This window comes from Lygodium microphyllum, chromosome 23 (assembly GCF_053477565.2).
Source record: "Lygodium microphyllum isolate KBCC chromosome 23, Lygodium_microphyllum_v1.1.10, whole genome shotgun sequence".
NCBI lineage: Eukaryota > Viridiplantae > Streptophyta > Polypodiopsida > Schizaeales > Lygodiaceae > Lygodium > Lygodium microphyllum.
In genome coordinates, this window is record NC_141157.1 from 128,671,682 (window position 1) to 128,693,342 (window position 21,661).

At 44.5% G+C, this 21,661-nt stretch overlaps 1 protein-coding gene across 2 annotated transcripts in view; it reads left to right on the forward strand.

Annotated features, from left to right (window-relative positions):
- Nucleotides 1-712: 712 nt before the first annotated feature.
- Nucleotides 713-21,661, forward strand: part of LOC148016737 (anoctamin-like protein) — a 112,103-nt gene continuing 91,154 nt past the window's right edge. Inside the window, exons 1-2 of one of the 2 annotated variants that reach the window (XM_087663824.1) lie at nt 713-921; nt 1,204-1,443. In XM_087663824.1, coding sequence (XP_087519950.1) covers nt 1,225-1,443 — 219 coding nt within the window. In that variant the 5' untranslated portion in view covers nt 713-921; nt 1,204-1,224. The remainder of the gene's footprint in view (nt 922-1,203; nt 1,444-21,661) is intronic. The other variant, XM_087663823.1, reaches the window with a different exon arrangement.

A 21,661-nucleotide genomic window follows, 5' to 3' on the forward strand; every position in this document is an offset into this window, starting at 1 on the left:
TAACTAACTATACTAGTCAACTAGTACTATAATAACTATGCTAGCTTTGATAGGTGTAATAAACAAAATACAATAAGTGACAAGTTGGATTATAATCCACTAACATGATTAGTGTAGATGTGTGGACCCATCTAATCATGTGATCCATCATCAATGTTCGCATGTCATTAGCTTGCTATCTCAACACTCCTCCTCAAGCTCAATTGCATCTCTGCAACTCCAAGTAAGCTTCAAAAACCTTAAAGCTTCTCTACACCTAATGTTGTTGTGAATATGTTAGCTACATGATCCTATGTACTAACATACACTAATTCAAACTCACTTGCAAGTACTTAACAAGGAGAACATTGATCCTAAAGCTTCCAATGGTAGGAGCAATACTAAGAAGAATAAGGAAAAACAAGGGGTTTATTTGACTCTCCCCCATCCATGTCCTAATGCTAATGACTTTCCTGAGTTCGACTATCATGGCCTTAATTGCTTCCAAGCCTTTGATCATGAGCTTGGTTTTTATTGCAAAGAGCCTAACTTTCTATTTGAGAGCACCCTCTTTTGCACTTGGAGATTGCGAGGCATTTGAAAAAAAAGATAAAATTAAACCCAAAATTAACAGTAAATGCAGCAGCAAATGAAATTACTCCATGCGATCTGGATGTGTGAGACAATGACACGCAGACGCCTATATTTAGAAAGATTGGTGGGCCACAAGAACACGATCCACTTGTTTTACTCTCAAGAGTCTTGTCCACCCTGGCACTCCCACGTAGTTCTCTCCCTCTCGCGCGCGCGCACAAACAAGAGGCAGATTAAGCAAAGAGGGTGATCAATCCGCATTGCCATGGAGAGCTTTTCTTGACACAACAGGCCCTTCGTCCTTGTTCGGCGCATCCTAAAACACAGAGCAATCAACGCACATCTCAGGTACATTATATTCCCTCTGGAACTTCTAATCCTGTTCCATTTGTTCTGTAGATCGACTTCCTGCCTTTGCTCTATCAAGTTCTTACCTGATGCGAAATAGCATTTCTTAATCCTGTTTTAATACATTGGAATAGCTAAACACACAACATAGCTTTCTTTTCTTCCCTTCTTGGCTCCGGTTGTTTTTGCAGCTGAATAAGCCTTTCTCAGGGCATATATGATGTTATTGGATTGGATTTGTATCCTACTCTAGCAATAACACTCAAGTTTGAATGATTACAGAAGCCGATCCGACCAAATAATATGCCTGAAGGCATTGACAAAGGACCGAATGACAAGTCATCAGAGCCTCTTGTCTATGAGTTGGCTATTGTGTACACCAGACCTGCAAAAGAGGAAAGAGAGGGCAACCCTTTGCCCGAAGAGCCAGAGGATGCAATTGAGTGCGTGGCAAACGGCTTGAGAAAGCAGGGTCTTGTACTGGAAGATGTCGAGGGGCTTGCGTCTGAGCACTTCTTGAAGGCAAGTACAACCTACACGATTAATCATGCATCTGATGGCCATGAACGTTGGTATCACGTCTCATGTTGCAGTTTATATGGCACGGTTAGTGTCATTGGGTTAACATGTAACTTGGAGAGAGCAGGCACACATGCGTAACAACAAAAGTTGAAGAAAGAAAGCATTCCATCTCATTTTTTTTTCTTTTATGTATAAAGCCCCCTAATCCCGGGGAGAAAGTTAGCCACTGGATGCTGTCACTATTAACAACAAAAGTTGAAGAAAGAAAGCATTCCTTCTTTTTTCTTCTTTTGTGTATAAAGCCCCCCAATCCTAGGGAGAAAGTTAGTTATAACCCACTTGCAAGGGTGGCACTTTACCAATTGAGCTATATCCCTTGTGCTTCGGCCAAAGAATGCAAAATCCTCCAATGGTTTTTTGTTTAAAAAGATAACCAAGGATTAGTGCTCACAATAAAGGGCACGTAGTATGTTTTTTTGATGGGTAGAAGTTTTTCTTTGATTAAGTTTTGCAAACATGTACACTACAAAGATGCTCATAGAAAAAATAGGCATGCTAAAGATGCAAGAAAGTAAGAATACGATTGTGCAGTAGAAGAGAAAATACAACCTAGAGCATGCCATGCAAGAATCCATAGATATGCAGATGGAAGGTATGGTAGGACAGTGGTTAAAATCATCTTTATTTGAATTGGAGGAAGGCTCCATGGTCGATTGGATTGGAGGATCTTTGGGAAAAGTGGAGTTAAATGTTTTTGGCTGCCCATTAGATGGAGATGGCAACTCAGAAAGAGAAGGGGGACTCATCAAGCCTATTCTCAAGGGAGACAAGGAGTACTTGAGTACCAAAGTCTAAAGTAGTAGTGTTGGTGGGGACCAATCAAGTAACCCCTTTGGTGTAATGGAGGTAGATGGTCCAATTGTCATGTAACCAATGGATCTACCCTGTTGGTGTAGAGGATGATCCCCTCTCAACTATGGAGGTGGGGTAAAAGTCCCCTCACTTGTGCTCATGTTCCTAGGTAGTCAAGAGAGTTGAGCCTTGGGCCGGGACTACTGTTGGCCTTTGAGTGAGACTCATCGTCAAAATGACCCAACGTTTTGAAAATGGTGATATGGGAGAGCGGCAAGCAGCTAGCCACCTCCTCAACACTCTAGTGACCACTCCACTGACTCTAAGCCTGGGAGATCTACATAGGCAGCATCCAATACTGTGGCAAGAGTTTAAGCAATGGGTTGAAGGGTCAATGGAGCAAGTTGCCGCTGACTTGCACGAGAATGACACATAAACGCAAATACCGAGTCTGACATTGCACTCGGTGTCAAATTCTTACACGTCAATGCTTTTTGGGAGGGTACTTAAATGCATGCTGTCTTGCCAGTCTTAGCTCTATAGGCGATACTACAAGGAAAGGAATTGTAGACATGAAAGCGGGAGTTAGTGTACTGAGCCATGCAATGTTGTAAACCCGGGATAACCCACTGGTTGAGACGGCTAGGTTTAATGTCACACTGGCGAATGGGATGAAAGTGAAGCCATTTGGCGTATTAAAGAGTTGGCGAGTAAAGATTGCAGGAGTCCGATTCTCGGTTGATTTTATAGTCTCGAAAGGAGTGGGCTACGATATCCTGCTAGGCTGACCCTGGATGCGCAATGCGAGAGTCATAGAAGATTGGGGCAACGGTCTAATCTTCTTAGGCAATCGGATGGAAGCCATAAGAGTAAAGATGGACACTTGGAGGACCACACCAGTCGACCTAGATGCCATCTCCACTATGCTGAAGGGTGACGGCTAGAATAGAAAATCTTACGGCGAAGATAGCCCTAACAACGAATATGTGGACTGTTGTTCCATTAGTGACGAGAGTGAAGGGGCAATTGACACGATAGAATACGACCCTGAGGGACGGGTGATGGAGCAAAAACGAGCAGACTCTAAACCACTCAAGGGAAATACCTTTAGAATCGAACGAGGAGTCGTGCGTATGAATTGCGATCGCACCTGGTTGGAGCATATAGGTGCAATAGACTTTGAGCAAGCAGGCCTAGCCCAACCAAGTGCCACGCCATTGCTTAGGAAGGATTCACCATCGGAGCTACGACCACCAGGAGAGACCCCCTCTTCTACTGAAGACGGGTAATTGGATTCCGAATCAGAAGTAAGCTCAAATAGTGATCCGAAATACCTCGAAATTCTAAGGCTAGATGCACCAAAGGGGACTTACCCGTTCACCTAAGGCGCCGAAGGTTAAAGGAGAAAAGAAGGAAATAGCCTAGGGACACGCATGTAGAGGAGCAAAGAAAACTGCAAGACCTACCAAAGAGATTCACTAAGTTTAAGAAAGGCGATAGGATAGTGATCTTGCTGGGAGCCGAACGCCAGGGCAAGCAAGCGAACCAATAGAAGGACCCGCTAAGGTCAAGGAGGTCAATTTAGCCAAGTAGAGGGAGACACCCCGATTTGTCCTTACAGCCGATGGCCTGACTAAGGAAGTGGAAGCAAGTCTCATTGCTCTCTTTCGAGAGTGTATATAGGTGTCTTTGCTTGGTCCTTGGAGTAACTCAAAGGGATAGATCGGAGTGTAGTGACTCACAATATACCCATGACACCCGACGCAATGCCGAGCAGCGACCATATCCCATGAATCCAAAGCATGCTCACGTTATGAAGGAAGAAATGGATAAGCTAATGAGAGCAGGATTCATCTACGAGATTGAGCATACGGACTGGGTCTCATCCATAGTGATCGTGCTGAAAAATAACGGAAAGATCAAAGTGTGCGTCAACTACAAGAAGGTAAATGCTGCTACGAAGAGAGAATTATCCATTGCTATAATAAGCTCCGAGCGGTCTTTGAACGATGTCGGTTATACCGTCTCTCGCTGAATCCCTTGAAGTGCCAGTTCTGGGTAAAGCATGGATGCATCCTAGGGCACGTGGTGTCGAAGAACAGCATTGCCTCAGACTTCTCGAAAGTCATGGTTATTGTCAATCTTCCATCCCCATCCAATTACAAGGGAGTTCAATGCTTTTTAGGCCACATGGGATACTATTGGTGCTTTGTATTGAACTATGTATTCATTGCTAGATCTCTATACAAATTGCTGATTATATTCGAGTGGACGGAGGAATGCCAACGCGCATATGAGAAATTGAAAAAGGCTTTAATCATTGCACCAATTCTACGAGCCCCAGATTGGACGATCACCTTCCATGTCCACATCGATGCTTCGAAATTCGCTATGGGAGCTATGTTGTGCCAGCTTGGCGAACACAATCTAGACTATCCTGTGAGCTTTGCTAGCAAACAACTCATAGATACGGAAATGAATTACTCGACAACGGAGAGAGAGAGTTTAGCCATGGTGTTTGCTGTGAAGAAGTTTCGGCATTATCTTTTGGCTACGCCCTTTACCTTCTTTGTTGACCATTAAGTCTTGCTTTACCTTGTTTGCTTTTAGAATTCGACTTCTCCCTGGTTGTACGTAAAGGAAAGCGGCATTATATGGCTGACCATATGTCTCACATCCCCACAAGAGAAGCCGCTGGACAAGGCATTGTAGACGAACTGCCTGATGCTCATCTATTCAGCCTATCCAGCGAAAGAGATTTGTTTAGAGCTGATTTGATGCCTTATTGGGCAGATGACATAGTCGAAGTACTTGAGCACGGACTCCCTGAAGACCAATAGAAAAAGCCCGCGACTTAGGCAACTCATTCTCAAGATCCAACCTTATTAGCTGATAGCATGCCAACTCTCATTGGCTAGGGCAAGTTGGATTGTTGCGCAGATGTGTATGCATGCATGAAATGCACGACGTACTTGCAAAAGCATATGGCGGAATAGCAGGAGGACATTTTAGCGGAGATACAATAGCCCACAACAGCTATGGTGGCCTACTCTTTTCCGAGATGCAGCATGATTAGTAAAGCACTTATGATGAGTGCCAAAGGACCAAGGTACCAGTTCGCAAGGACAAAATGAAGTTGAGTCCAATCATTGCAAGGCAACCATTCGAGAAATGGAAAATCGACTTCATTGGGCCAATCAGTCTTGCAGCATAATACTCACAAGCGAAATACATCATTGTCGCTATAGACTATCTCACGAAGTGGACGGAAGCACGAGCTACGAGAAAGAATGACACTAGGACCACTATCAAGTTCCTTTGGGAGTAGGTAATCTCACAATTTGGCTGCCCCATCGAACTGGTAAGTGACCAAGGCACACACTTCATTAATGAAGCGATCACTCACCTCCTGTCCACCTTTTTAATCATCCATCGGAAATCCTCACCGTACTATCCTCAGGCTCATGGCCAGGCCGAGTCTACGAATAAAATTCTAGTAAACGTCCTGACCAAGGCAGTCTTTGCTTCGCGCAGCTACTGGGATAACAAACTCATGGCAACCTTATGGGCCTACTGCACAGCTTATAAAATGGTTGTGGGATAGACCCCCTTCAGGTTAACCTACGAGACTAAAGCAATTCTACCTGTAGAGTTCTTTATTCCTAGTATGAGAATTGCTCATCAAAAGAGATAGGATGGAAAGGAGGCATGGACAAAGCGCCTAGGTAAGCTAAAATGCCTATCGGAAACTCAACTTCTAGCCATCCACATGCTAATATGCGAGAAGGCAAGACGCAAAAGCTGGTTTGACAAGCATGTCAAGCAACACAATTTCAAACAGGGAGACTTGGTATTGTTGTACTTAGTCAAGAGACATAAGTAGAAAATGGAGTTTAAAGGGCTAGGGCCTTTCAGAGTCGCACCATTAGTCGAACTGGCAATGTAGAACTTGAAACCCTCCCATGCATTCACTGCATGAGCCGCCAATGTTAGAATCCTTGTCAATGTGCGAGTGGCCACTATCACAGAGATTGACAATGAGGATGAGGAAGCAGTAGAACCAACCTACCTAAGCATAACAGTCACTGTCGAGCAAACACACATCTTCAATGTATTGAATGATGAGAGAGTTGACTTTAATGTCTTAACGCACGATCATTGGACTCACATTGGCAGATTGTAGTTGCAGTCCACCAACGCCAAACTCAGGCCATATGGGGGCCGATCATATGCACTCTTGGGAAAGTGCAAGGCTGCAGTCTCTATCAAGTCTAAAAGCATATCAATGATATTCTGTGTGTTGCCAAACACCAAAGATGTAGGTACAGAATCGCTGTTAGGATGCACATTTTAAAAACAAGCTCATTGCAATGTCGACTACGAGTCCTAGTGTATTCACCTCGCCATAGGCAACATACGTATAGTCACTGTTTTCAGCAAGGGATGCGCGACTTCTTCAAAGTATGCAAAGCCACTGGTAGAGAAACCCACCGTCAAGTCTAAGGAGAGGGGTCATGACTCGTCGCCACCCACCAAACCTAAAGACCTGCAAACCACTGAAGCCAAAACTAAGACCCTTGAACCAAGGCTTCAATGGTTACCTAAACATCAAGGCCAGCAACCTAGGAGCAGACATCCACGCCCCCGCAAGGCTAAGGACCCACCCTCAAAACCTAGGAGGCTAAGACGAAACTATAGATATCGACGTACGGTCAAGCTGCGATGGGTCCCCAAGATCTTATTGCAAGCGCAAGGCTACTATGAGAGTAAAACCTGGATCTGGGTACCTAAAAGCTAAAACGGCCAAAGGCTCTACTCAAACGCCGTCCTCAAGCTTGACCACACGAAACATCAAGACAAATTAAACACTCAGGCCACAAGAGACTCAGGTTGCTAAATCCATAGAACCTTCGAAGTCTAGACCCACAGAATCTAAAACAATCTATAGGCCAAAACTGCAGCCCGCTACTAACAAATTGTAATAACCTAGGCCTACTAGTGCCCCTTAGGCCTGAGAAGCACCATTAGCAACTGCAGCCCAACCTATTGAATAAGAGGCCAAGACACAATCCCAAAAGCAACTCAAGTTGCAACAATTATCTGTTTGCTGAACTCGCTAGTTCAGTCAAACCCCAACCACCTGTAGGCCTTAGACCCTCTTATGAGCGGAGATTAATTCTAACCTTGGCCGTGGACTTCGTCAAGAATACGGGGGATGACTTGGTTGCTTGCCTTAGATGCTTAGATGCTACCGTCATGTCGCTTGCTAAAAGCTATGACTGCTTGGACTTAGACCTTTTGGAAGAGCCTTTAGCAACGGAGGTGTGTATGTTACCTTGCTGAAGCAGTTGAGGAGTTAATCGCCACAAAGATTTTCGGCAAGCAAGCACAGCACAAAAACAACGCCTCATCACATTATATGACAAGCGCACTGCCTATGCCACCGACCAAGAAATCGAAGAGTTGAAGTAGCCTACTGACAACGACTCTTCTTTCTTGAGGACATGGTATGCAAGACTCCGACTTCAATGGGAATTTAAGAGCTGTCAAATCATGACTAATGCTGAACAGAGACGTGCTATCAAAACCTCAGAGTATGACTCTACTTATGTAGCTCCAACCTCCTATAGGGTTTTGACAACAATTCGTAACAGACCCCTAGAATAGCACCTCCTAACCCATCCGCATTTAGATCGTATTCTAATTGAAGAGGAGTTACACATTGCTAGCTGAATCAATTCCAGTGACTTCCTAATGAATGTCCTTACCTACATCACTCACGTAGGCATTCGACCTATCGACATGGACCACTATGCTAAAATAAAATACAATCCAAACTTCTATGCTTGGCTCATGCGAACGCGAAGCACCGCGCATAGGTGCCGAATGCCCTTAACCCTTTAACCTCTAATCCTAGGAAGGATCCTTCTCATTCTCAAGGGGGGAGGGGGTAAGGTGAAATGAAAAGGTAAAATCAAACAGGTAATGTGAATGAAACGTGCAATGAAAACTGACAGCAACCCTCCCACGGCAGAAAATGAACATAAAACCAAGGTAGAAGCGTGCAAAATCTATGCACATGGCTGAGCCATTAATCTCAAAACTGAAAAGAAACCATAAATCTTCCACTTAATAATGAACCAATTCGTTATCTTCATCCATAGTTTCAACCATTATACAAGAACAAAAGGGAAAAAGAAGAATTTCTGCACAAAAGACAGAGGAGAGAGGAGAGAGAACAACTTTTTGCACCACCAAAAAGGAGAATATGCAATTGGACAAGAGAGGGAAAGGAAAGAGGCACATAACCACTCGTGCACTCCACCCCACCTCTTCCCCAAAAAGCACACCCCTTCGTATTTTTATTATTTCTTTGAAACTTTGATACATTTGATATTATAAGGCCTTTGGCCTTTAATTTTGAGTATTCCTATCCTTCACAAATGTATGCACGTAACACTTTTGTGTATATCATTTATTTATTATGGATGTGGATGTGGATGTGAATGTGGCCCCTCATATAGGTGTGTATTTTAGTGATTTGTAACAATGTAGTATTATTCTCTTGTCAAAAAATAAAAATATGATGCATGCTTGGATTCTTTGGTGCCTTGTTTTTATGCTTCTTTGGGTGTCATCATATTCCTCCCACACTGAAATGTGAAGCGTCCTCGCGAACCTTGTCAAAGAAGAACCACTGTCTAACACACAACATTTCCAAAATTGTTAGTAAAACAACTTTGATCATAAGGCCTAGCCATGGTAGGGTATGGGACTCCAAACCACGACCACCAGAGTAAGGGAACTCCTGCCTCAAATACTCCCACACTGAAAAACTTGTATACTTGTTCAAGGATAGGGTTCAATCTTTCACATGGATCATGAGCACAACTCCATCCCAATAAAGGAAGAAATATGATTTTATCATATTCTCTTGAATTAAACTTTTGCCTCATCATTTGAAGGTAAAGACTATTGTTAAAGTGACTCGTTCCCTTTTCTCCTCCTTTGAGAGCATACTAATCTCAAATGGATGAGGGAATAATACCCTTTTTTCTTTCCATTGTCATGGGTAGGGGAAGATTATGCATATGTTGCAAGAACATTTTGAAGAGCTTACTATCTTTTCTCAAGAAAGGAATCTGATTAAGGGTATGAAAGGAAAGTGCATTGGCACCAAATATGGCTTGTCAAATGGGGAGGGAATAAGGAGAAGATGGACATATAATTAATGTTGATGGTATAGGGGAGATGAGATTGATTATGAGGGCATGTACAAGAAGGCATCACGAGTGCAATAACAAGATAGGAATACTACTATTACGGAATTGAAAGGGGCTAGAATGATGGAGGGAAAATGACATGCTCAAGGGCATTCACTAGAGGAATATGTGGAAAGGTTTAAACCAACCATAGAAATAGGTTGGTAAAAAATGCAATTTTAAATTTAATTTTTATATTACTATTTTCATTAAAAGATGAAATTAAGGTTTATGAGGATAATAAAATGAAGAGGAGCCAATTAAGATGCCAGATAGAGGGGAGACGGCACGGCCTACGAGATTCTTGTGTGTTTGAAAAGGTATAGGAGATGCAGAGGAAGCGGCACACAATGGGCTGATAGGCCGTAGTGGATTAGGTTTTCTCCTTGTCCATCACCTTCTTTTTCATTTCTTCTACTGCGTCTGAGATCCTGGCTATGGCCCCATGGGGGGGGCAAGACTTTGTGTGTTCACGAATCGCGATGTTTCTCTCTCTCATTCGTTCATTTGTCCAAAGCTTGGAATCAGCCTATTAATGGTAGAAGATGATCTTCGAGAGCTCATCAGGGTGCGGATACCGAGAGCCTCTCTCTCTCATTCGCGCTCTGTATGTGTTTCCATCTGAGCTGAGGCAGCGCACCACACAAGGCCCAGAAGTGCAAATAGGCTGGAACTTTTTGTAGCTCTCATGCCTTCATAGGAGGTAGACAGTTTTGCACGTTTTCTCTGTGAACTGGCTTCTGAAGCTTTTGTGGGCTTTGTACGTTTTGCAGGTCTGTGCTGTTTCTGTTCTTTCTGTGTACTCAAAACACGAGAAACTCATATTATCCTATCCCTCAGCCTCAAATTGTGTGTCGCTGCAAGTACCCGATTTGCACCATCCTTTGTCTTGAAAAGAACATATGCTATGCCTATACTGAGACTAGTCTGAGGGTCTATCACTACTCTTATTGCTTCTACACCCATCTCAAGAGGCTTTTTAGTATTGATGAATAGATGATATAGTTCTTCATCCTTGACATCAAATGGAACGTTGCCAACAAAAATTGATCTAGTATGATCATACGAAAGAAGGGACTGTTCCTTGGCTGCTCCACGAGGAGCATGTGCAATATCAACACGTAAATGGTTTCCATTGAACTCTTTCATAATATGAGAAAGTGCAGCATCTGCTGATGCTTTCTCCTTGAACACAAGATACGCATGCTGGCTGTCAACTGCTTCATTGATTTGGCCCTTGATTATAGCTTCTCTCTCAGCTTTACTCTTTAGGAGATTCAGTTTAGACTCATCCGCTGTGGTCGAAGAAGATGAACCTGCAAGTTTCTTTTCATACCTTTCTTCAATGCTATCGCATTTTTTCCTTTTTTTTTGTATGCAACTGCCCTGAATCCACATCTGAATGTTTTACACTTTTCGTCTCAGGAGCCACGGTTAGGGCACCCATAGTCGAGGTGATTGACAAGTTGCCTTCTCCTAAGCTGACCTTTTGACGTTTCTGCGGAGCATCTCTATCCAACACCTCATGAATCCTCTTCCCTTGTTTTTCTTTCTTGACTGTAATTGCTGCTCCTTCAGACAATGTTGTGGTTTTTTCTCTCTGCCCTAATTCTTCTTCTTGTTGTTGTTTTTACGGTTGCTTCTGGTTGTGCCCAGCATTGCTCCATTTTCAAGATACCAAGCTCTTCTTCTCCGATGATTGCACCTATGCCGATTGGGGCCCCCCTCGTCACCATCGCCCAAGGTCTCTAATTTGTTTGCTTCAAATTGCATGGAACTGGTCATCGATTCATATCTTGGATTGTGTTGACTTACTGTTCAACTTCTTCATCTGTTACACCATATATATTTGCAAATCATCTTTTCTTCTTCTACAATTTCACATGATGGAAAGGAGACTACATCTGCCATAAACAGTGTGCCTTTAAGAAATGTATCTTTGCTGATGATGGATGAAGGTATCAAAACAGGATTAAAGGCACTAATCTATTTCCCGATCTCTCTCGTGCTGCCTTCTCAGAAATTGAATTGGAACCACTACTAGCATTTATTGCCAAAACTTTACGAATCTCTTGCACCACCATTGTTCCACCATTACATGTCTTGAGATTAGCTTTTTCCCCGGCTGCGCACCAAAATGACAGCAACCCTCCCACGGCAGAAAATGAACATGAAACCAAGGTAGAAGCGTGCAAAATCTATGCACATGGCTGAGCCATTAATCTCAAAACTGAAAAGAAACCATAAATCTTCCACTAAATAATGAACCAATTTGTTATCTTCATCATCTTCATCCATAGCTTCAACCATTATACAAGAACAAAAGGGAAAAAGAAGAATTTCTGCACAAAAGACAGAGGAGAGAGGAGAGAGAACAACTTTTTGCACCACCAAAAAGGAGAATATGCAATTGGACAAGAGAGGGAAAGGAAAGAGGCACATAACCACTCGTGCACTCCACCCCACCTCTTCCCCAAAAAGCACACCCCTTCGTATTTTTATTATTTCTTTGAAACTTTGATACATTTGATATTATAAGGCCTTTGGCCTTTAATTTTGAGTATTCCTACCCTTTACAAATGCATGCACTTAACACTTTTGTGTATACCATTTATTTATTATGGATGTGGATGTGGATGTGGATGTGGCCCCTCATATAAGATGTGTATTTTAGTGATTTTGTAACAATGTAGTATTATTCTCTTGCCAAAAAATAAAAATACGATGCATGCTTGGATTCTTTTGTGCCTTGTTTTTATGCTTCTTTGGGTGTCATAAAAAACTAAAAAGCCTCAATCAATGTCTAAAATAGATGAAAAATTAAATTGTGAATTGAGGAAAAATGTCATAAAATTTTGGAATGAATGGATTGCTTGAAGGAAAAGTCTACTACTATGCTTAAGCATTTCAAATTAGCAAGCATGTAGTCGTTTCTTTTGCGAATAATTCTTTTGAAAAGCACTAATGGTGAATATGGCTTCATGATAGGCACCCATCATGGCAGGCCAAGAAAAGATTGGCAAGTTGCCTTTCTCAGAAGAAGAACAGGTGAAATACGGCCTCTCAGTGGAGACAGGGCCTTCAACCAGTCTAAATTTCGGCATGTCTTCAACCTAGAAGATGTAACCATTGAAGAAAGGGCCGTGAGGCAGATTGTTGAGTAGTGCAATTTGCAGAAATACATGGAAGCAGTGGGCCAAGGGGTAGATTACAACAATTGCGTGGAGTTATTACGAACTTTTAACAGGAACCGCCACACCGTGACCGAGCGGGAGGGAGAAACTCGTTAGGCGCAAATTGAATTGACCCCAAAGTTGGTAGAAAGAGCATTGGGTCTGGCAAACAAAGTGGAGAGAAAGCCAAAGAGAGATGTATAGGCCACGCTGGGGATGGACAAGGTGAAGGTCCACACCAATGATGGTATTAGCTTGGTTGATATTCCAAATCCCGAAATCCAACTCTAGGCCAAGATGGTGTATACATTGTTCTCTAGTTAGAGATATAACATAATCATGAGCCGTATTAATGTCCCCTTGCTAGAGAGCATTGTAGTACGACCACTGGATGAGATGAACCTCAATGGCTTCATGAGAAAGACCATCGAGACCTCGGCAAAGGCTCTGGCAATAGGAGGACAGGCTGCAAGAGAGTAGTCCCCTGCTACCAAGGCTAAAAGAAAAGCTTCATCTTCAAAGGCCTTAATCGTTGGATTCGGTGGGGTCCTTATCGCCATCATTAGAGAAGCCTTGGGGCAAGGGTAGGGAGAAGGAGGAGTTGATGAAACATTGAGCAGGTTGCCACCTCACCATGAACAAGAGGCACAATCCGGTGAAAGGACAATGAGTGAGGATGAAGAGGAAAGAGAATAGGAAGAGCAGTGTAGCCGTGGAGAGGCTAAGAAGACAAAGAAGAAAACTGCATAGGAAAAGCAAGAAGAGGAGAGAAGAAAAAAAGAAGCAGCAAACTTACAAAAGGCTCGCAAGGATTCTAAGAAGGCCGAGGAAGAAAAGAAGAGGAAGAAAGAGGAGGAATCAAAGAGAGTAGAGGAGGAATCCAGGAGAACAAAGGAGGAAAGAAAGAGAAAGATGGATGAAGAGGAGGAGGTGTTGGAAAGAAAGGAGGATGAAGATATAGCCCTTGTAACGCGCAGATCCATTGAGCAACAGTCTAGATGGGACAAGCTGGAACCCATGAGCTTGTCTAGATATGAAGGGTTGGGCTCGAGTGCCCATGTGTCGGAAATCATACCACGTGCAGTACAAGAAGGCAAGGGCAAGGTCCCAATCACCCCCATTCCTACTCTCTTGGTGCCCACCACTACCACCACCATATCCATACCTAGCTCTACGGCCTAGGTGGATGCCATCAACCTAATGGCCTGGGTACAATACTTTGTGAATAAGGAAATGAGCCAAGGAACAGGAGAAGGGACCCTTGTGGCAGGAACCAAAAGATCGGCAGCAGAGCAGATGCCAAGTCTGGACAAGACTCGAAGAAACAGAAGGTGGCAACCTCTACAACCTCTATCCCTGCAACATAGATGCCACTTGCCGAGTACGATGAATATATCAAGGAGCTTCTCTCAGAGAAAAAGATAGCAATGGGGCAGAGCTAGAAGCAGAAAAAGAGGCCATGGCTGCATTTCAGTTGGAAAAAACCCGCTGAATAGCCATAGCCCAAAGGGGGATCAGTGAGCTCAAAGAACAACTACAGGCTAAAGATGAAGCAGAAGCCGATTAACAGGCAAGATTGAATGAAGAGATTGAAGTCCTAGTGCGCGTGCGAAGCCACAATGATAAGATCATAGGGTTCTATGAAGACTTGCAAGCGGAGGTGAAGAAGATCAGTAAAGCCACAGAGGAACTAGAGGCGATGATGGAGGAAAGAGCACGTATGTACGAAGAAGAAGTGGAGAAATTGAAAAAAGAGGCAGCCTCAGAACAGGATGAGCAACAGAGACTGAAAAAAGAAATGGAAGATCAAGAATAGAGGCTAACGGTATTAGCTCAGAGGTAGGGGAAAGCCTCGAGGAGATGACGAAAAAGAGCAGACAATTGGGCAACTCGTAATGAAAGAAGAATCAAAACCTTAGCGCGTCGTCTGGCTTAGGTTGAAAAAGATAAAGTACTAGCTGAAAGCTGCGTAGAAGCTGCCTAAGTGGGCTTCGACACCCATCAATGTGCCTTCCTCAATACACTACTTGATGTCACTTAGGAAGGGGAGGCCGTTGAAACCATCAAGAAGAAGCTAGGGATTGCACGCAGGGCCTTGAGAGCAGGTCTCCAAATGCCACCACAACCCATGGGAGTCAGCTTAACCCTTGAAGAGCAACGAAGATATCTACTGTCAGCAAGTTTGACACCACAGGAAATAGATGCACTAGGGTTCGTGGAAGGGGTACAATAGAAAACCCATCAAGGAGATGAGGCTTGCACAAGCTTCGAGATGGGGCCTCATGAAGAAGAGCTAGCCCCACAGCCTCCTTCCCCACCATGGCCGGAAGACCGGCAACAAGCAAACGCATCCGAAGAAAGAAGGGCTGCACTTAAGGAAAAGAGAAAAAAAAATGGAGGAAGCAAGGAGAAGATTGAATGCTAGACTTGTACTAGTGCCATCCACACCTATTCCATCGAGCCAGGATGATTTCCCAACGAGTTTCCACACTAACCTAGTAATTTGGGAACAACAGGAAACTGCTAGAAACCCTTTGATCTTAACTTCCAATTCCTCACCAATTTGTGTAGGGTTCTGCCAATCAAGGTGGTGGAAGAAGTGCTTAACATTGGAAGCAAGCTCGGGGAGAAATGGCTAGTTGAGAGAGAGCAGAACCCCACTCTCTGGGGCATAGAGGATATGAAATTTTGGCAAAACAAGGTTTTGGAGGTCCCGAGATCAGTGTCGGGCTATAAGTGCTAGCCTACTATTGGGGGTTAAGGCGCCTTTGCCTAGCCGCCCGTGTATTTACTGTCACATTGCAGGTGGCGGGCGCCCGTCACAGTCACTTATTCTTTATTCTTTTAGTGACAGTTTGAATAAAGGAAGGCCCGGCCACACATTGTGGTTGTTGGAGTTCCCACTTTTGAGTCTCTCTCTCTTGGTCTTGCTCTCCATCTGCCATAGCTCTCACCGCCAAGCTTCTTCCTCCTGTGCTCTACTTCCCTTTCAACTAGTATCAGAGCAAAGGCATTGGAGCTTGCCCGGCATTCTCTTCAGCCTGGATTTGAAGAGCTTCAACTCGAGCTTCAATGGCAGCCATGGCACCTTCATTTGCAGGTATGTTTTGATCTCCCGCCTCCTCCCCGATCTTCTAGCCTTCATTCAGCACCTTGCAGGGCTGCATCGAAGCCCCCTAATCATTGCCAAGTGCTCAGTAGCACTGTTGAAGACCCCCCAGTCCCCACGAGTAGCCAACGCAAAATGCGACACATTTTAGGGGGACTGGGCTGATCCACTCCTGGCATTTCCAGCTCCTTCCCCGGCTTCCCGGCATTGTTGGCAACCTTTCCGATCATCTTCGGACTCCCCATCAAAGGATGATATACCAGCGAGATAGCAGGGTTGGCGGGGAGGAATACGGAGTGAACTCACCAAACATGGAGAAGAGAGAAGAAACTCTGATGAATGGAATGATGAAGATCTAAATCATGGAGTGAATGTGATACAAGGGAACAGGGGTGCCGTAGCACAAGGAAGATGATGAAGATAGCCACGAACCACGGACCACAATGTCCTCCTAAAGGGGTGTGAGGGTAGTGGAGAGGCTGGGGAGAAGAGGTGATGGACTGAATGAATCAATCGTGAGGAATGAATGAGAGAGTGGCCTATAAATAGGCATAGTTAGTCTAGGATAACGCCCCTTTTTGGGGCAGCAAACCCTAAACGCAAAACGCAGAAACGCAAAAATGCAAATTGCAGGTGAAGGGTTTCTCAACACCCCCTCTCAGGCCCAAAAAGGGGAATAAGAGAAGAGTGAGGTGGAGATGCAATGCTACATGCTGAAGAATGCTCATGCAGCAAGTGTCACTTGGACAGTGTCCCTCCTGGGAAAATTGTTTACTTGCCCAAGCGCCCTAGTACATAGATGATGAAATCATGCAATGCATAGGAGGAATGTTGGACTTTGTGTGGTGCCGAGAACCATAAGGATATGCCCGTACTTGATCTCGGAAGGTGGCTCCATGCTGACCAAGGGACGAAGGCAAGAAGAAGAGGAGGAAGAAGATGTAGAGGACAAGATCGAAGATTTCCACCGGAAAGGGAACCTGTAGTAAAGAACAATAGATAGAGTGAACTAGAGAACCCGAAACTCAACCTTGGGAGAGAAGCCACTAGCACTGTGCATCCATGCTGGAAGGAATACGAAGGCCTCCTCACCAAGTCGTGGCTAAACCTTCGTGGTCCCAATCTAGGTGGTACCTGAAGATCCTGGGTATCAGTAGAAGAGATGATTGGTCGAAGACAGCCATCCCAAGAAAGTAAAGGATGGGTGAAGAACTGCATGTGGAGTAGATTCCCCCTCTGAGGTGGGAGGTGGAGGGGCCCCTGCTAAAGTCGAAGAAGAAGTAGATGTCCCCTCTGAGGGCAAAGAAATAACATCCCCCTCTGAATCCCCCTGTGAAGTAGATAGGGAATCCAAAAAATCATGGATCACGGACTCCGAAATGTCGGATGACGAAGGAAGTGCCACCGATCGTGCCAAAGAAGGTATCTGGGGTGCTGAAGAGCTCCCAGAGGTAGCCTCTCGAACCTGAGTAGTCGAGGAGGGTAAGGAAGGGTAGGGCTTAGAATGAGCAAGAGGTGGGCAACAATCGCTCTCTCTCAGTGGAGCAGACTGGGTAGCCAAAGAAGAGGAAGAAGTCGAGCAACCACTGTCTCTCGAAGGAGTAGACTGACGAGGAGACGGTATCAAACAATCACTGTCTCTCGATGGAGTGGACTGTAGATCCGTAGGTCGTGGAAGCCACTGTACCTGAAAATAAGTGGGAGAAGACTGCCGCTGGCATTGCGACGATCTCTAGGAGGTTGTAGCGCTAATTGATCCTCCATGTGCTCGAAAGGACTTAGGGTGCGTTGGATGCGTCTTATTGCCTTGAGTATAGTACTTTGATAGCCGATGTAGAACGATCTCTGTGGCCCAGAAACGAGAGGTGGCACAAGGAGTGCCTGGTGGAAGACGCATATACTCCGAGGGAGTGGGGAGCAAAGGTCGAAGTCGGCAAGCATCGGTGGTGTGTTTGGTGATGCCACAGTAGGAGCACCCAGTAGTCTGGTCATCTGTTGGTAAAGAAGCCATGGATACCAGTGTGTCTTGCTGAAGAAGGAAGAGGTCAGCCACTATGAACCACGAACCGCAATGTCCGCCTTAAGGGGTGTGAAGGCAATGTGAAGCACGAACTGCAATGTCTGTCTCAAGGGGTGGAAGGGTTGGAAGTGAGATGCCAGTGGCAGGAGGATGCTACCAGCAGTAAGAGATTGCAACCAATAGAAAAACGCAGGTGAGGAGAGAGAAATACTAAAAACGCAAGCAACAGGAGAGAGAAAGACAAAAAACGCAGGCAAGACAGCCTGCAGGAGAGAGAAAGACTAAAAACGTAGGCAGCAGGTGAGAGAAAGACTAAAAATGCAGGTAGGACAGCCTGCAGGAGAGAGAAAGACTAAAAACGCAGGGAAAAAACAGCAGCAGCAGTTAATATGCTGAAATCAGCTTCGAACAGTGTGTGATAGGCTGGAAACAGGTGCCAAATTGTTGTAGACAGCAATGACCAGCTTGGACCGCGATGTCCTCCACATCCGAGGTTGTGGGCAGCAAGCTGAAATACCTGAAATCTGCATAAACGAGATTGTTTTCTGAATAGAGAGTGATCAGCAACAGTCCTGTTGTAAACAGCTGCAAACTGTGGGTGGAAGGCTGGAAACAGGCGCCAGGCTGTAGATGACAGCAAGGGACAACTGAGACTGCGATGCCCTCCGCGAAAGGGGTGTGGGCAGCAAGCTGAAAACACCTAAAACCTGCAAAAACAAGATTGTGATGCAGCGGAAGAAGAAGAGAAGTGGATGTCGAACCCGTCACCGGTCTTTGCCTTCACTGGAGTGGAGGATCTTCGCTGCTAGGTGAGCAGATCTAGCTCTGATACCATATCAAAAGATGATGTACCAGCGAGATAGTAGGGTTGGCGGGGAGGAATACGGAGTGAACTCGCCAAACATGGAGAAGAGAAGAGAAGAGAGAAGAAACTCTGATGAATGGAATGATGAAGATCTGAATCATGGAGTGAATGTGATACAAGGGAACAAGGGTGCCGTAGCACAAGGAAGATGATGAAGACAACCATGAACCACGAACCACATTGTGCTCCTGAAGGGGTGTGAGGGTAGTGGAGAGGCTGGGGAGAAGAGGTGATGGATTGAATGAATCAACCGTGAGGAATGAATGAGAGAGTGGCCTATAAATAGGCACAGTTAGTCTAGGATGGCGCTCCTTTTTGGGGCTGCAAACCCTAAATGCAAAACGCAGAAACGCAAAAACGCAAATTACAGGTGAAGGGTTTCTCAACATTCCCGGCATTGGTTCTTGGCTCCCGGCGATCGATACGAGTGCTTCCACCTTCAGCCATTGCTGTATACACAGTCCCAGGACTGTCAAAAACAAGGCAGCACTTGACATTTGATGTTTGATGCTTCTTGGCATTGTCCGTTTGATGCCTATTGATGCCGGGATGTTATGGGATGCTATGTCTATGCTTTGGAACTGATTTGGAGCAGATTCGGGCACCGATTAAGCTTCATTTGATAGTAAATATGCTGCTGTAATACAGTGGGCTGAAGATCATTTACTTGGTGTATGCATTGGTTCTTGGATACAGAGTGCTTACTGGAGATTTGAATGATCATACCGATGTATTTGGAGATTGTCAAATGCTTCTTTCTGGTTTCGGAATGCTTTTGAGCTTGGATTAGGCTCCGTCTTGGTCGTCATTCACTGGCATTGGGATTGAGTTGGCATGCTTTGGACCGATTTATGCCTATCGTCACTGCTTGACATTTAGGACTCTTGCATTTATGCTTTGGTTAGATATGTCTTGTCACTTTGTTTGCCCATACATGATAGCCACTTGGAGTTTCGCCTTTGGATGTATTTGAGCATTTTGGACCTACTGGGCATTACATTTGGTTGTCAGTTACATGCTATTTGTATGCTTTCAGGCTTATGCTTTACAGGTCTGAGATAGCTTGGGATTTATGCTCCAGATGTATCCTACTGGGATTTGGAATGTCTGATGCCATGCACTCGATGTATTTGAGTGTTGATTGCTCTATTTGCATCTGATTTTACTTCCAATGGGAGCCTCTTGGCATATTCGGATGTACACAGAGTTTTACTTATACTTGAGCTTGAGCTTGTGGGACAGTTACATGCATTTGCTCTCTTGAGAGCTTTATGTCTGCAGTTAGTCTGTAGTGGGCTGATTTGATATGCCTATTGGGGCAGGCACCTATCTCTGTCACAGGTTTGTCAGTTTTATATGCATCTTGGATGGTTATGCATTGAGCTTCTTGCTCTATCAGTTGTGCTTGTGCTTGGTCTCTTCTCTTACCCCGAGACCCATTACATGCATGACTTCTAGACCTATGAGATGTATCTTGCCTGACAGGTTATTGGTTTGACAATTCGTGGTACCTTCTTGCCTCTTGACACTCATTGTTGGATGTATCTCGCTACCTGGCAGTTGCAGTGATATATGTATTAGTGATTGTTTGACTTTGGGACAGTTTGACATACTGCTGTAATTTATTTCAGCAAGTTGAAATCTGCAGATTTTGAGCACTTGTATGAGGGTAATGCTTACTGTTTGATGTTCTCTTTGTCATATTTGGTGGACAGGTGGTTCTCTTGGTGATATCCACTCTTTCAGCCAGTTTTAGCAGTGGTTTTAGTGCATTTTCTGCTAATTACAGCAACCTGCAATTTTGCATTTTTGCTTTGATTTGGGGCAGTATGGCTGGTCATCTGAAAGACACAGCTCTCTTTAACATTGCCAAGTTGGATGGTACCAACTACGGGTATTGGAAGTCCTAGATATGACAGGTTTTGGTGTAGAAGTTACAGATTAAACCCTTGCGTTTCAAGGGTGTTAAACCCGAGGATATGGATGATGATGTTTGGATGGAAGTTGATGAGCTATGCAAGCCTACCATTATCTTGTCACTCTCAGAAGAGGTCCATCATAATGTTGTTGAAGATGAGAATCAGAGTGCATGGAACTTATGGGAGAAGATTCAGGAGCTTTATGCGCAATAGAGTCCTCCGTCACAGATGTATTGACTGAAGCAGTTAATGGACCTTCGCGTGAAGGAGGGGACATCCCTATCATCTCATTTCAGCCAGTTTCATGCTATCATGAATAATCTGTTGTCACAGGGTATTGAGTTCAAAGACAACTTGCACCTGTTGTTTCTACTTGGCACCTTGCCTAAATCATGGGATGTCTTCCGTACTGCCATATGCATGAACAAGCTTGATGGGCTGAAAATCAAAGATGTTGAGAGTGCTTTATTGACTGAGGAAATCAACAGGAGAAACAATGATGCTTTCCGCTCTTCACATGCATTGACTGTTAGAGGTGGCAGACATGGCAGGCATGATAATGATCATAAGAGCAAGGACTCTCAGAAGTCCAGGTCAAAGTCACGTGGCCGTAGTAAGTTCTGTGGACGGAAGTCTGATCTTACCTGTCATTATTGTGGGAAAACAGGACATATTAGGTCTCACTGCCATAAGATGCGTGATGATAAGCGCAAGGAAAAGGGAAAGAGGTGCAGGAAAAGTCTTCTGAGCGCAGTATTGTACTTGCAAAGTCCAGTGTGAAGATAGAAGAGGTTAATGTCATGCAGGCCACTAATTCAGATGAGGATTACATACTTGCAGCTTCTTCATGCGATGCCTTACAAGCTTCTGAGACACATTCTATGTATGCGCAGTGTTGGCTTTTGGATTCGGGTGCGTCATTTCATGTGACACCCTGTAGAGATTGGTTTTATACCTATCGTACCATCTCTGGTTCTGTGCATCTTGGTGATGACAGGTCTCTTGACATTATGGGCAT